The 13,967-nt window shown below is 45.2% G+C and overlaps 4 protein-coding genes across 4 annotated transcripts; all 4 read right to left on the bottom strand.

The window, feature by feature from the left end:
• Positions 1-150: 150 nt before the first annotated feature.
• On the bottom strand, positions 151-1,195 carry LOC131669934 (uncharacterized). Its single transcript, XM_058945159.1, has 5 exons — positions 1,051-1,195; positions 747-834; positions 552-643; positions 413-482; positions 151-345 (listed from the first exon to the last, which is right to left on the bottom strand). The coding sequence occupies exons 1-5, from the start codon at positions 1,117-1,119 to the stop codon at positions 254-256; spliced, it is 411 nt and encodes a 136-aa protein (XP_058801142.1). The 5' UTR covers positions 1,120-1,195; the 3' UTR covers positions 151-253.
• A 5,389-nt stretch (positions 1,196-6,584) lies between these two features.
• Positions 6,585-8,554, bottom strand: LOC131669930 (uncharacterized). The gene is made up of 2 exons (XM_058945152.1): positions 7,532-8,554; positions 6,585-7,451 (listed from the first exon to the last, which is right to left on the bottom strand). Exons 1-2 carry the CDS (start codon positions 8,244-8,246, stop codon positions 6,949-6,951), a joined length of 1,218 nt encoding a protein of 405 aa, XP_058801135.1. The 5' UTR covers positions 8,247-8,554; the 3' UTR covers positions 6,585-6,948.
• A 63-nt stretch (positions 8,555-8,617) lies between these two features.
• LOC131669888 (uncharacterized) lies at positions 8,618-10,378 on the bottom strand. The gene is made up of 2 exons (XM_058945079.1): positions 9,548-10,378; positions 8,618-9,472 (listed from the first exon to the last, which is right to left on the bottom strand). Exons 1-2 carry the CDS (start codon positions 10,287-10,289, stop codon positions 8,958-8,960), a joined length of 1,257 nt encoding a protein of 418 aa, XP_058801062.1. The 5' UTR covers positions 10,290-10,378; the 3' UTR covers positions 8,618-8,957.
• A 112-nt stretch (positions 10,379-10,490) lies between these two features.
• On the bottom strand, positions 10,491-13,077 carry LOC131669889 (beta-ureidopropionase-like). The gene is made up of 5 exons (XM_058945081.1): positions 12,804-13,077; positions 11,990-12,240; positions 11,505-11,893; positions 11,122-11,439; positions 10,491-11,048 (listed from the first exon to the last, which is right to left on the bottom strand). Exons 1-5 carry the CDS (start codon positions 12,929-12,931, stop codon positions 10,965-10,967), a joined length of 1,170 nt encoding a protein of 389 aa, XP_058801064.1. The 5' UTR covers positions 12,932-13,077; the 3' UTR covers positions 10,491-10,964.
• Positions 13,078-13,967: the final 890 nt, after the last annotated feature.

The following is a 13,967-nucleotide window of genomic DNA, read 5'->3' as shown; positions in this document are numbered from 1 at the left end:
TGGATTAATCCGATTCATGAAATTTCATCAAAATAATTAAAAACCTAATTCGTGAGAAAGATGTGTTGTATTATGGAAATAATTTTGAAAAATATTGCTTTTATGTCATGGCGTCAACACCAGAAGTTATTGTAAAATAACAAGACGAAATGGTTTTTGATAGTCACTTTATTTCTATTTTAGATAACAGTACGAAACCAAAAGAAAAGACATCTTTCTGGTACATCGAGCGAGAGAGAATTCTTGAGGGACGTCAGTCCTTCGAGAAAACAACGATGCTCTTCTGGGTGAGGCAGGTCAAAATGAGCGCCGCAATCTCGCACTCCTCCTTGCCGAACGCGATAACTAGAAGGGAACAAGTTTGCACGCAGAGAGTGTGACGATAAGCTCGAGAACGTAAAAGGATGCTCACACTTGTTTTTGCACTCGGAGGCGATCTCCGACTCGACGAAATCTCGGTTGATCGTGCCGTCGGCCAGCATCTAAACGACAACAGTGGCGGTCAGCGCGGACACGAGCCGGGCGCTCGTGGTCTCGGGGCGTATACTTACGATTCCGCATCTTCTCAACACGCAGCCGGCGAAGCATTCTGTGTCCGGAGTCCCGGTGAAGGTCTTGTTCTTCTTCAGCTCGGCGAGCGTCACTGGCATTCACGAATGCAAGCATATTTTTAAACGTCTTCGATGAGTTCACCTTACTTTGCTACTCGTATTTACGGTTATATACACAATATCGGCGATCCTTACTTCGGTCAATTTTGTGCTTCTGGGCGCAATCCTCGACATCCGAATTGGACGCCCTTATCCCGTCGATCTTGGAATGTTGGCCGTCGTGCTAAGCAAAAGATCGCTTTCAAATACGACGTCGAATGACCCGGACTCGCTCGGGGCGCCCGTGACGTCGCGAAAGCGGCACACGAGGACAGTGCTTCGGTGACGCGTAGCGAAGCTCGCGAGCGCGTCGGCGGCGGCGGCAACGAAGCGCGTCCGTCGACCGCGAGCGTTATAGGCATATCCTACGCGCGTCCCGTTGCGACGCGTACATACTCACGCAATAGGCAACGGCTACGAGCAACGAGACAGCTGCCAGTGAGGCTTTCACGCCGAGCGCGAGCTGCATGACGGAGGAGCAAACTCAGCGGCTGGCTGGCACTATTTGAAACTGCTTCTAAAATAGCTCAGTGCCACCCTTTATACTGAATGGTGTCGTTTAGTGCGCGGCAATCCGCAAAGTGTGATTCGCGTCATGGACGGCTCCAGGTGCTATTTGCCGACTACCATTTTCTAATTGATCCCCGCGGCAGGGTTACATCGCTTATATCGACGATCGCGTCTGCCACCCGCTATATACGTTCGCCTCGAATGCCATGCTTTTGCAAGCTGACCTCGCGGTCGTATTGAGGACGGCCGAGGCCAAAGGGATCGGATTCGTAGCCACCGCGGGAACGCTCGTGACCTGCAGAAGAGAGGCGAGCGCGCGACGTCTATTATCTGACAATGTCGCCGAACGGTGTCCAGCGAGTTTGCCAATCGGATGTACTCGACACTCCCGCGGGCGTCTTGCCGAGGGTCTCGCGCGCGTTCAAGAATTTTCCGAGCTACTCTGTACTTGCGCGCGCGCGCGTGTCGTCGAGCTTGCACCGCTTATCTCCTTCCATTCATCGACCGAATCCTCGTAACGCAGCGTAAGGTACATCCGAGAGTCGTTCTCTCTTCGCTGCTTGCAAATGCATCCGACGTCGGTTATTTCGCTATTGCAGAAAAGCACATTCTTTTCGGGAATCACTGCGAAGATCACGCCCCAAACAATAGTACTTCTCCAACTACAATCAGCGATACTTTTGCATACGAAGTATGAACGCCTTTTTTATATCGCCAAAATTAAAGGAGCTTCGTCTGAGGCAGCATTGCCATCGCATCACATACTCGTATATGCTTATGGCTGTACTTAAACGATGCCAAGTGGTCGATCAAACACGCTGGAAAATACTTTAGAGAACATCGGCATTACTCGTTGTGTATGCCACCAAAATGCTCGGATTCCTCTGATTATTATCAATCAATTACTGATCTTAATAGTAAAAATACGCATTGCTAATTCCCAATCTTGTTCCCTTTATAATTGTATCTTTGAATCAAAACAAGACTGCATGTATCAGGATTGTACATATATAATATATTTATTTCTGAATAATTGCATTTGCTTCGTTTTGACGACGGGCGATGACAATTTAGGTGGAAAAATGATAATAAGAGAACATTCACAACGTAATTATTATCACTTTCTACACAGTTTACGCACATAATTTAAATAAATTTGTGTTTCCTGATCATAGCAATGTCATTATTTAATTGCAAAATGTCCACTGTAAAATGGAACTAATACATAAGTATTACAAGATAAATTTTATTTATTACATTAATTCCAATGTATAATTTATAAAAATTATATTTAACCGTTATAGATTTATAAACAATAGCAACGATTTATCATTATACATTAAGCTAATAAGCAACTCAGCTTGGAATGTTTCCTTACTGCAATTCTCCGCTAATACGATTGTCCGACCAAATGTTTCCACACTTCGTCGTGTTATGAAAACTCTCCACTGGAACAAGTGTGGCTATATTTTGAAAAATTGATTTGAGAGGCGAGTAAACCACCAACTCAGAAAGGTCATGTGTCCCCTATTGCGTTGACGTTCTCAGCGACCAGCATGTGAACCCATTACATCTCTGCGTATACGCGAGGATCATCGGACACGTGCACACACGTCAATGGAGAATATGACACTCATAAATCGTAGATATGATGTTTTGGAGGGGGCGAACAATCAGTACGAGCTCGTACTCTTCTTAAGACGCAGATACAGGAATTGTCTTGGAAAATAAACTGCAAAGTAATTTTTTCACCATTTTTATATGCTTAATGGTTATATTTGATGTTGATCCATTTTCAAATGCATCACGAGTTTGTTATTGTATTGTATAAATGTCAAATGTAATATGCAATACTCATTAACTTGTCTATGATATCTTCGGCCCGGTTAAATTGTTTATTTTGAATTCGTTCAAGCGAATTTGACGACAACAAAATATACTTTATTGTTGTTCACCATCAGTATCTAATAAAATAAAATAATTTCGGTTATTGACAACATTTGAAAATTTATTTATCTAATATTTATCCACAGTGTTGACAGGAACTGATCGCTCGAAAAGTAGCTTTCCTATCGGAAACAATTTATGCATAAATTTATAATAAATAAAAATCATCGGTTAGTAACATTTGCTAACAATTATTTATAATTTATCCCCGTTTATAAACGCCAGATTTTGGACGCGTATAATAATTATAAAAAGTAATTTTCTGTTAAAAAACTGTCATTATTAAATAATAACAGTTTTTTTCAGTTATTATGGTTATTTGCATTTTTATTCACCAAAACAAATTTATTTTGAGAAATAAAGATGCAAACAACTATAAATAACTACAAATAACAATTATCACCAATTACTTATTGAAATAAAAAATTATTAACTATTATTTGCAGTCCATTGCAATTATTAATTTGTCAATACAGGACACGAATTAAGTGTTTATAATAAAAAAAAATAATAATAACAAATATAAGCGTTTAAAATAATTTTTAATTATCATATATGATAACTAACTATTTATTACAGTTGTAAACAATTATTTATATTTTTTAAATTGATTTAAAAACTGTTCATATACTGCTATTGATAGCAAATTTTTTTACGATAAAAAGATGAATTTTCGAAATTATCTATAACTGTTAATAACTATTTTACGTGTCTAAAATCTGACGTTTATAAATTAATTTGAACTGTAAATAACTGCGTGCAACAGTTTTACGCAAAACGTAATTCCAACAGGGTACGTATAAAATTTATTTTGTCATAAATATTTCTTCGTAAAGGTGATCATGTACTTAATATTAGTAAGACAATTATGCGCTTGATTATTGGAAAAAGAAAATATATCTAAATTTTCGTATTGTTCTCTTTTGGAGATAATGTAAGGGAATACCACGGTCTGTCGTGGGCATACTCTCCTGTTTTTAACGTGAGCCCCTATATAACGGTATGTCGATCTAGGGAATAGGATTCAATGAGGCATTTTTGGAAATCAAATTCACCGCTGACGCGTTTCTTACTTTAGTATATTAATTTATGACGAATGAATATTCGTTTATTTAATTTCAAAATATTCATCATCAAATCTCTTTTCGCAACTGCACATTTCCGTTTATTTAACAATTATATTTTTTATCTGATCTCGTACGTCCATAAAAGAAAATGCAAGAGACATCAAACTACTTGAGATATGATTCCCGTGGGCCTGCACTGAGTCCACGTGTGCGCCTTCATCTCCTCCCCACTAGACGGCAACTAATAGCTCCTCCTTCCGTCGCCAGTGCACGACCAATGGCAATTCATGGCTAGCCGCCATCGAACTTGCACCGTTCCTCTCTTCCTCTTTTTTTTTTGTTCTCTCTCTTTATCTCTCTCTCACACTCTCTCGAGGGGATTTCAGGATACGACGCACATTGTCGAGGAGGTTAAAGATTTCGCTAGAGTTTTAATTGGCGTGTCGCTGAAAAAATATAATCATTGATATTTCTTTTTTATTTAGGTTTTTCAGGATAGAATTTTGAGCAAATAAAAAATTGTAAAAGGACAATAAACAGATGTGATATTATTTTCAAAAATTGTCAGCAAGTTGTATTCATTGGTATTTTAGGCATAAGGGTAACAATCGTGAATTAGAAGATTGTCAATTTGTCGTAGTTAGTTGTTTAAAGGATCGATCGTCAATGCAGGTGTAAGCGTGAGATCGATCAGCAACGAGCATTTTTATCGATTCAGCTTACTCGTAGCAATCGACGTTGATTTGTATAAAGAAAAAACGAGTCATTAAGTATTGTGCAACCAATTACAGAAAAAAAAGCAGCGTACGCGTCAGTAAGCCAGAGCCACGAAAGCGTACGTTATTCGCAATGAAAGCCACGCGCGCAAGTGCGAAAGATCAAAGTAACGGTATCAGAAAATTGAAGCCAATGAATCCATTACTATAACTACATTAATTGCTCAGAAAAAGTTTGATTCAAGCTTTTCAGTTGTTGCCCAATTAGTGTTTAAATCATTACAACTGGATTAAATTGCACGGCCGGTTTTACTCAATGGCAACGCGTTACACATAAAGAGATGAATTAACTTGTCGCCCCGATTGCCGCCACTATTTAAACAAATTTATCTCTAATTCCGTTCTGCGATATGATATGATGTGATGCGATTACAAAAGGCTAAATAAATTGAGCGCGGTGCGAGCGAGTATAGCGTTCGCGATCAAGGCACGGCCTCTCTTTCTCTCTCTCGCTCTCTGTGCGCCGATGATTTGCCGACGTGCGCGCAGAGCCGTTCGATCGTATACTCCGCGCTCACGATAGCCGTCCTTTAACGAAATCGCTCGTCGACAAGGGCGCTGCTTTACGTTGAAAAACGAAGCGGCCCGGTGATACGCGATTGACCCGTTTCAAGCCGCAAGAGTTATTCGCGCGACCAACGAGTGCCGGATGAGGAAACGAAAATTACGAGTGCCGTGAAATTACGCGAAAAGAACGAAAGAAAGAACGATGTCCTTGCGTAGAGAACGGCACGTAAAATTCAATCTTCGCCGCTCGTCGACGATCGATGGAAGAAGCACTGCCGCGGTAGATGGGGCTGACGGAGCATCCGTCGATCGGCCAGAATCATTCCACATCCTACACGACGAATCTCATCCTCAGAAGCGTCGCCTTGGCGCGCACGATATTCGCGCTCTCTTCCCACTGCGCGCGCGTACGCGTCGCGAGCCACGCACACACGTACGAAGAATTCTCGCTCGGCGCGCAGCAGCGCGGACACAGACGGACACGCGGTGGATAGAGAGAGAGAGAGAGAGAGAGAGAGAGAGAGAGCGGCTCGCCACCAATTGAGCGAGTTAAGCCTTCCCTCAATTGGGCTTGATAGGCTTCAATTGGGCGTAATTGCGCGAAGGCGGCCGAGGCGCGCTACGCGCTCGCGCGTTTTTATTTTACGCGCCGCGCCACCATCGGCAGCGCGCGCTCTCAGGGTTTTCCCTTCTGCGTATATAGCTGAAAAGGCGACGGCCAGGCACGCAGCCGGAGGCAGACTTTTATGCGCGTGCGTATATACGCGGCGTGCGAGCTCCAGCGCTGCGTCTTATTTGCCGCTCGCGATGTTTGATTGTCGGCGGTGTCACTCTTTTTTTTAGGAAATTTCTGAGATATCATTCTGGCTAATTCACGTATCGGTTTACTTCGGATCAACTCTATTTTGAATATTTAAGTCTTGATATACGTCGCCACGGCGTTGTTTGCTTTTTATTATGCTCTGGATAGATTTAAGTCGTGTAGAGATCTTGTCGTATGTGCTTCAGTTTCAAACTTATTATTTCGAAAGAATTATTGAAATTAATCGAGACGTTTGTGATTCATTTTTATTTTATTAACTCTCCGACAAAGAATTCGATGATCAGCTCAGAATTTCTATTTTAAGCTACTCGTAATATGCACAGTTATATTTAAGTACTGAATTTCAATAGGAAATTCAGATCGGAGCGGCGGAAACAATTTCAAGTCAGTACATCTTGCGAAATTCAAAATTAATTTATAAAATACAAATATTCTTCCAATCGCATTTTTATTTCGGAACATGTACAATTTCGATTTTTTTTTCAATTTTCAGTAATAAAAGGGACTTTCTTAACGTTTAAATTACTCAGATAAAAATACATTACTTCAGAAATATCGGCTTTTAGTGCTCATTTATAAAGGAAAAAATATCTTGGTATCATTCAGCAGAACATAATAAACAAAAGTAATTAATCGAGAGATTCGCGAAACTTCGTCGATTCGACAAATCAGCGCTGCCTGAAAAACTTATCCGAATAACACTGCGTGTTAACATCCAGTCTTGCATCTTCGCCATTGTTCCAACAAAGCCGAGCGAGACAGTAATCGGCGTCGTCATTCTGAAAAAATTGTGCCCAAGCCGAACTCTCCGCCTCGTTACAACGAATCGCGTCGATCTCCCTCGGGCCACTGACTGCCATTAGAGCATCGACTTTCGTCAGATAGTATCGATCGTCGACTCCTCGGCAAGTGAAATTGGTGCAGTAGACCGTCATGATGATAAAGCCACCGTCGGGAGTGTTGTGCATGGTGGCGCTGCGCAAATCCGCCGTCAGTCCGCTCTCAAACTCGACGATCGCGCGAAGGTCGCCCGTGTGGTCGTACTGCCAGCAGTAAAATTTGGAATGACCGTGATAGCACATGCCGATCGCATCGCTCGCCGCGTTGAAGGCCGCTATCCGATAATCGTCGTCGGACGACGGATCCTCGCCGAGCTCGTACACCTGTTTGCCTGGAAGAACGAGCTGCGATCAACGACGACGACGACGGCGACGACGACGGGACCGCGACCGGACGCGAGAAGCCGCTCACCGTTTCGCTTCACGAGATAAACGTGATAATCCCCGTAATCGCTGGCGAGCAGTAAGTGTCCCCTGTCGGGCGAGCGAGGCGCCACCGACACGACGTACTCGATTTCCTCGAACAGCGGCGTGAACCAAGCCACTGGACCGGCCACTCTGTTACCATCGGTGTCGTACGTGAGTCTGCAGTATCCGTCGATGGAAACGTCGCTGCAGACGGACAAGTTCTTGGCCACGAGCTCATAGGTGTCGACGTAAGCTACGAAGTCCAGGTGGACCGAGTAGTCGTCGATCGCCCCCTCGAAGTCCATCGCCGCCTCCGCGATCTTGCAATCGGACATCCGTATTATCGCCATTCTCAGCGACGATTCAAACTCGACCGTCGACCTTTCCAGCCAGACTAGGACGACTCTCTCGGGTCCGAGGGCCACCACGAGGAGCTTGCTGTCGATCACCAGCAGCGGGTCGTCGGTTTCCAGCGTCAAGTCGCAGTAAGTCGCGTCGCTCGAGCTGTCGAACGCGTTGATCTCGCGCACGACACTGCATTGCTTAGCCGCGCTGTCTTCCAGCCGATCGCATAACGCGTAAAACAACGTCGTGTTCTCGAAGGAGAAGCGCTGGAATGCGAAGTTGTTGCCACGGAAATTATGGGTTTTCGAGATCGTTGCCGATTGCCCGTAACTCAGACGAATTATTGCCGAGATAATCACGATTAATGTTTTCATTCTTTCTTTCCTTCCTTCGTTTTGAGAGCGAACGTTGGGCTCCGCTGCTTACCGGATGCAAACTAACACGAAGTAAGCTAAATTCGTGCATTCGTGGGTGTCTCGTGGCGACTTTTTCGACGATTCATTTCAGCCACGCGCTTGATAAAAATTAACGACGTCCACCTCCGACGGAGCGAAAAAAAAAATTGAGATTAAGCGGTCGCGACTACGTAATACGTATTTATGTTCATTACACTTAATTTGTTTGATGTGCGCGCATTAAAAGAAACCTTTGTGAGTAACAAATTTAGTTGCAACGATGATAAAGAGAGGAGGTAACTTGAAAATGTATTGAAATGAAAGAACAAAAAGCATTTAAATAAAAATTTAATTAAACATAACTTTGTTTCAGTTTAATAAGTTTGTCAGGTACAAAGCTTCGATCAACTAGATTTTAAAAAATAAATTTTATATATTTATATTTTGTTTATTATTTTTTAAAAAAATACTATGGAAAATCTGGAAATAGCTCGACGGCCGATTGATCTATTGCAGATTTTCCGGAAATTGTTCGAGTTTTGAGGACTTTAGCCATGGCCGTGGCCATGGGCTCGGAGAATACACGTTAAGTCGCGCTGAGGCGAATCAAAGTCCAGAGTGTTGAATAAGGGTCAACATAGTTTGAAGCAGTCTAGAAGCAAAAAACAAAAACAACAAGATAACGATCGTCTACTTGGAGAAATCGTCGTCGGAGTAGCATTGCGCGAGGACGTCCAATCGGCCAGTGACGTGGGAGCTGCTCGGACAGAGTACGGCCAGGCAGTAGTCTCCAGCTTGATTCTCGAAAAGTTGAGCGGCAGTTTTGGCGCACTTGCCCTTGTAGCCCTCGACTTCGATCGTACCGGCGACGCCGTCGTGCGCGTCAATTTTCGTCAGATAGTAAACGTTCTCGGCGCCCAAGCAATCGACGGACGGACAGACGGTGCTCATCAGCAGGAAACCGCCGCCGCGCAGATTGTACATGAGGGTGCTGAGCACGGTCACGTCGGCTTGCGGCTCAAAATCGAATTTCGTCTGGAGCAAATGTTTGCCTTGATATTGCGACTGCCAGCAGCTGAATATCCAGTTGTTGCTCGAGTTGCCAAGGCAGCACACGCCTATCGCTTTGTTGATGATCGAGTAGCTGGTCAACGCTTGGCCCTTGTAGAAGGCTGGGGATTCCCAGAGTTTTGTCATTTCCGAGCCTGTCGAAAAGGTCGAAAACGTTCGTTCGCATTAGAAAATCCACGGGGCCGAAATCGCGCGGACGGTGCACTCACTTGTCGGCCGGATCAGATAAACGTTTTGCCTGCTGCCATCGTTGCTGAACAACAAGTAGCCGTCGTCGAAAGTGTTCGGCTCGACGCCGGACACGAAGTAATCCCGTTCGGGGAGCGGTTCGAAACGCACGACGGGACCCGCGACTCGATTACCCTCGTCGTCGAAGCTGAACATGCAGTGGCCGCTCGGCGACACGCGGCCGCAAACGCGCAGATTCTTCGCGAAGACGTCGAAGGTACTTTCGAAGGTGATGACGTCCATGAAATTGGGATACCACTGAACGTTCACCTGGTCCTCGTCAAAGGCGAGCTCGGTATGGAAGACGCGGCAACCGGCCACGTGGACGATGCTCATTCGCAAGAGGGCCTTGCGCTCCAGATTCGCCGACTCGGACGCGTCGGTTTCCTCCAGCCAGACGACGATGGCCTTATCGCTGCCGAAAGCCACGACCATCAAGCCGTCCCCGATGACGGTGTCGCTCGCGCTGCTCGCCAGCTGGACGTCGCAGTAGCGCGTGCCCGTCTCGTCGTCGAAGCCGACCGACTCGCGCACGAGCGTGCACTGCTTCTGCGCCTGGCGCCTCGACTGGTCGCAGAGCGCGTAGTACAGCGTAGTGTTCTCGAACGACAGGTCTTGGAAGACGAGCGCCTTGTCGGGGAAGTGCGACGTTTTCACCTGCAGGGCGCCGATCGCCTGCAGCGACACGGCGACCGCGAGGACCAGCCTGGACGTCTCGAGCATGGCGCGTGTGCGATGTGGCTACGTGCTGCTCGGACGCGAAGCTCGCTCGCACTGACCGCCACCCCCTTGCTCGTCGGTGCCCCGCCGTCGCGTTTGATTGCTAAATTGTCGCTCGCCTCGCCGACGCGACCGGGCCCGCGCTGCTGATCGGCTCCGCCGACGTCGAGATTGCCTGCGCGCGCGCGACCGTCGGAGTCATTATTCCGGACCGCGGGGAGTCTCAAAATAGAACTGCGTTGAATAAGACCGACGGGCTGCCGTGAGCGTGTTTTACGTTTACAGGAAGCCGCGAGCTGCATTATTATCAATCTGACCCATATCGCGCGCATCGGCGTGTCTCGTGGTCTTCGCAGCGCGAACGCGAGATCGCTCAAAGTGAGCTCTCAACCTTTCTTCGAAGTGACGTCGCGTCGACTTGGTCGGCGATGCGTATTTTGCGTATTGGAAGCGAAAGTCACAATGAAAAACCACACCTTCTGCTTTCATTCTAACAAGTGCTCGACGTTTTATTGAAATTAAATAAAGAACCACATAGACATAGGGGTTCGTAAAATTGAATGCGCGTTGATTTGAGTGACACGAAAATTGAAAGTGAAATGGCAAATGCGAATCAGATCGTGTAGTGATCAGTTGTATAAACGAGAAGGCCAACTTTTCGACAAGTCATTTGCTCATTCACGGCTTAACAATTTGAGGCTTGAAATCCGGCTTGACAACGTCGTTGAGCTCCTTGGCGTACATCTCCAGCCTCGAAGTCATCTGTCAATCAAGCATTAATAGTGACGTTAATTGTATTTCAAATACGAGCCATTAAAATTTGCCATGAACTCACTCGGAAGCCCCAGAAGTCTTTAATTTGTCTGCAAAGATTCAAATCGATCTCGGCGATCAAAATACCATCTGTGTTACGGCTGAGTCCAGGAGTACGGGTACCGTCAGGTGCAGCAATATAGCTCGAACCGTAGAAATGTCCGAAATCGTTGTGAGCAGGCTTATGGTCGCCGGAGGTAAAAGCATCGGGGAATATCTCCGTGCCGACGCGGTTGATCGCACAAGTGTAGTAACTGTTTGCGATGGCGTGGCAGCGTGCTTCGATCGGCCACATTGGCTCCGAGAGCGTCTTCGTCGTCGCGGATGGATTGAATACGATCTGCGATAAAAGACGCATATTCAACGACGAAGAACGTTGACGATTAAAGGGAGCCTCGAACGCACCTCGGCGCCGTTTAACCCGTACATCAGCCAGTTGAGCGGATGGTGACGACCGTAACAGATGTTGATAGCAAGCTTTCCGTAAGGCGTGTCGAAAACCGGATGTCCGAGAGTACTCTCCATATAGTAGGTGGACTCGTTGAAATCATTCTTGCGAGGGATGTGATTCTTCCTGTCCTTGCCGATAACCCTACCGTCGGGGCCGATGACCACGGCGGCGTTCCAAAGCACGTCGCCGTTGATACTGTCGCGCTCGAGTATCGGCGCCACAACGACCATGCCGTACTTGCGCGCCAGTCCGGACATCAACTCGACCGACAGTCCCGTGACGGCGTCTTCGGCGAACTCGCACCACGGGTACTTCTCGCGGGTGCAGAAGGCGAACGGCATGTCTGCGCGTACAGGCGGAAAATCAGCGAGTCTCGGTGCCTCCGCGTATCGCCGGCGGCAAGGAAGGACTTAGCCAAGATCTAAATGGGGAAACTCACGCCATCCCTCTTGAAGGCAGACGATGTTGGCGCCACACTTGGCCGCGTGCTCGACGTAGCCGGCAACCTTCTTGTGGATAGCGTCGCGCTGATCGCGCAGCGGCGCAGTTGTCGGCAGAACGATCGAGTGCTGAACTATCGCCACGCGCACGATGCGCGGTGGTCGCAGCTGCTCCTCGATGGCGCCGCCCATTCTGTAGCCCTGTACGTCGACGCTCTGGCCCTTCTCCATTTTCAACAGATCCAGCTTCCTGCAACGGAACCGTGCGCGGTGCTGAGCGGCGAAATCGACAAGAGCAATTTTTGCTGCCGAGCGTGAGAAAACCGCTTTCTTTCTTACTCGCGGGCGAGTATCGCTCGGTTGCGGATAATTTCACAAGCTCAATCGATATAAGTAATCGCATGCTCCAATCAACTTACAAACGATCGTCAGCGACACTGATGCGATCGGTTCAACGCATGAATACAATTTTATGTTAATTAATTAAGAAATGAAAACCGCCCCTCCTGTGTAAACGACAGTTTTTATTATGGTATCTGATTGACTTTAAATTCCAATGAAAATTAACCAATATACCCGTGAATTATAAGTCAATTTAAATTTAAACATGAGATTTACGTGATAAAATTTTAATATCTTGTACGTGAAATATGAGCTATCGAATTTGCTTAATCTCATAGAATATGAAAAAAGATTGTAAGAAATGAGCAACAATAATATGCATAAAACATCATGTTTAATTTACATACGTTGGCTTACCTGAAAATTTTAAAGGCTCAAGCAGAATAAAATAATTTTGATTGGTGAACTTACTCGCATTCGCGTCCGAAGATGATCCTATTGACTTCCTTGAGGATGGGCTCTGGCAGATTATCCTCGAGCATTTGCTCGAGAGTGAGATTTTCCAAGCCTGTGGTCTTGCTGTCTCCAAAGATATCCATTTTGGGAGCGAAGTCGTCCAAGGGAAGTTGGAGCGTTCGAGAGATCGGTTCGGCAACTGTGACGATCTGCGCACTTACGCTCGATCAATTTATACACCCGTCGAGCATTGTGAAATCGTCTTTGTTTGACGCCAGATTCTTCCAGAGTGATAAAGCCGTCGCGAGACTGCTCTGACGTGCACTTTCATCATAAATAGCTCCTTTTCTCCTTTTGCATAGTTCTAGCAATCATGTTGTAGAATGCCATAGAAATGACTTTTATGCATCAGTCAAAGTAAAATAATAATAAAATAAATACATCCAACTCTGTTTGCATAATTGAAATAATTGAAATCAATTATAATCAATGCGTCACTGAAAATAAATATTCTGTCAAATCCTTTCATAAATTAATTATAGATAAGGTATGAACCGTCTTGTTATCTGCATAAGCTTAAAAAAGTGATCCGCGGAAAACTCGCGAGTACACGCGTCGATCTGGCCGATAGCCTGCTCGGCAAACTTATTATGACGAAAGATTTAGACACCATAGAAAATTATGATGACCATGTTTTCGGAATGAAAGATTACGCAAGCGACAGAATCATTATCAGCATTAGTTAAATGATTTTCTGACTATGCATTTGAAAATCTCGTTGTCTATAGAAGATAAAGTGCTTCTAAAGCGTTTCCTTATAACTTATTGTTCCACTTCGTCTCGGTTCTAAAATTAGTAAGATAAAAGCAATAATGTAGGGCAGTGACATGAGGATAAGTGTTTCGATTGATTGTTGTTTAGCAGGCATAAATTTCGATATCTAAATTAACATTCTTGACCATTTACATTGTCGTCAGTTTCATTACGGAATTCACACGGCGAAAACAATTTAAGCTTGATCGACGTTTCATAATTTTTCGCAGCAAGCACAGTTTGATTGATCAGAAGCGAGAATGACAACTTTGATTTAGAACATTTCAAGCTTCAAAGTAGAATCAGAAGTAGAGTTTTTAGTTGACCCTTTTATTGTATTATATTTTCGGTATTATCTAGTAAAAC

The sequence above is a fragment of the Phymastichus coffea genome, unplaced genomic scaffold (assembly GCF_024137745.1).
Source record: "Phymastichus coffea isolate CEN01 unplaced genomic scaffold, Cenicafe_Pcof_1.1 PCOF00098, whole genome shotgun sequence".
Lineage (NCBI taxonomy): Eukaryota > Metazoa > Arthropoda > Insecta > Hymenoptera > Eulophidae > Phymastichus > Phymastichus coffea.
The sequence above is the reverse complement of the archived record's forward strand: the minus strand, read 5'-3'. Positions and strand labels throughout refer to the sequence as shown.

Excerpts from the sequence above, each read along its gene's own strand:
- LOC131669934 (XM_058945159.1), bottom strand. The coding sequence starts at position 1,119 with ATGCAGCTCGCGCTCGGCGTGAAAGCCTCACTGGCAGCTGTCTCGTTG. Across the intron at positions 483-551 it reads TGTTGAGAAGATGCGGAATC|ATGCTGGCCGACGGCACGAT; the intron begins GTAAGTATACGC and ends GTTGTCGTTTAG. Across the intron at positions 346-412 it reads CTCCGAGTGCAAAAACAAGT|TTATCGCGTTCGGCAAGGAG; the intron begins GTGAGCATCCTT and ends GTTCCCTTCTAG.
- LOC131669930 (XM_058945152.1), bottom strand. The coding sequence starts at position 8,246 with ATGAAAACATTAATCGTGATTATCTCGGCAATAATTCGTCTGAGTTAC. Across the intron at positions 7,452-7,531 it reads TTATCTCGTGAAGCGAAACG|GCAAACAGGTGTACGAGCTC; the intron begins GTGAGCGGCTTC and ends TCGTTCTTCCAG.
- LOC131669888 (XM_058945079.1), bottom strand. The coding sequence starts at position 10,289 with ATGCTCGAGACGTCCAGGCTGGTCCTCGCGGTCGCCGTGTCGCTGCAG. Across the intron at positions 9,473-9,547 it reads TTATCTGATCCGGCCGACAA|GCTCGGAAATGACAAAACTC; the intron begins GTGAGTGCACCG and ends CCTTTTCGACAG.
- LOC131669889 (XM_058945081.1), bottom strand. The coding sequence starts at position 12,931 with ATGGATATCTTTGGAGACAGCAAGACCACAGGCTTGGAAAATCTCACT. Across the intron at positions 12,241-12,803 it reads ATCTTCGGACGCGAATGCGA|GAAGCTGGATCTGTTGAAAA; the intron begins GTAAGTTCACCA and ends GTTCCGTTGCAG. Across the intron at positions 11,440-11,504 it reads ACGGGTTAAACGGCGCCGAG|ATCGTATTCAATCCATCCGC; the intron begins GTGCGTTCGAGG and ends CTTTTATCGCAG.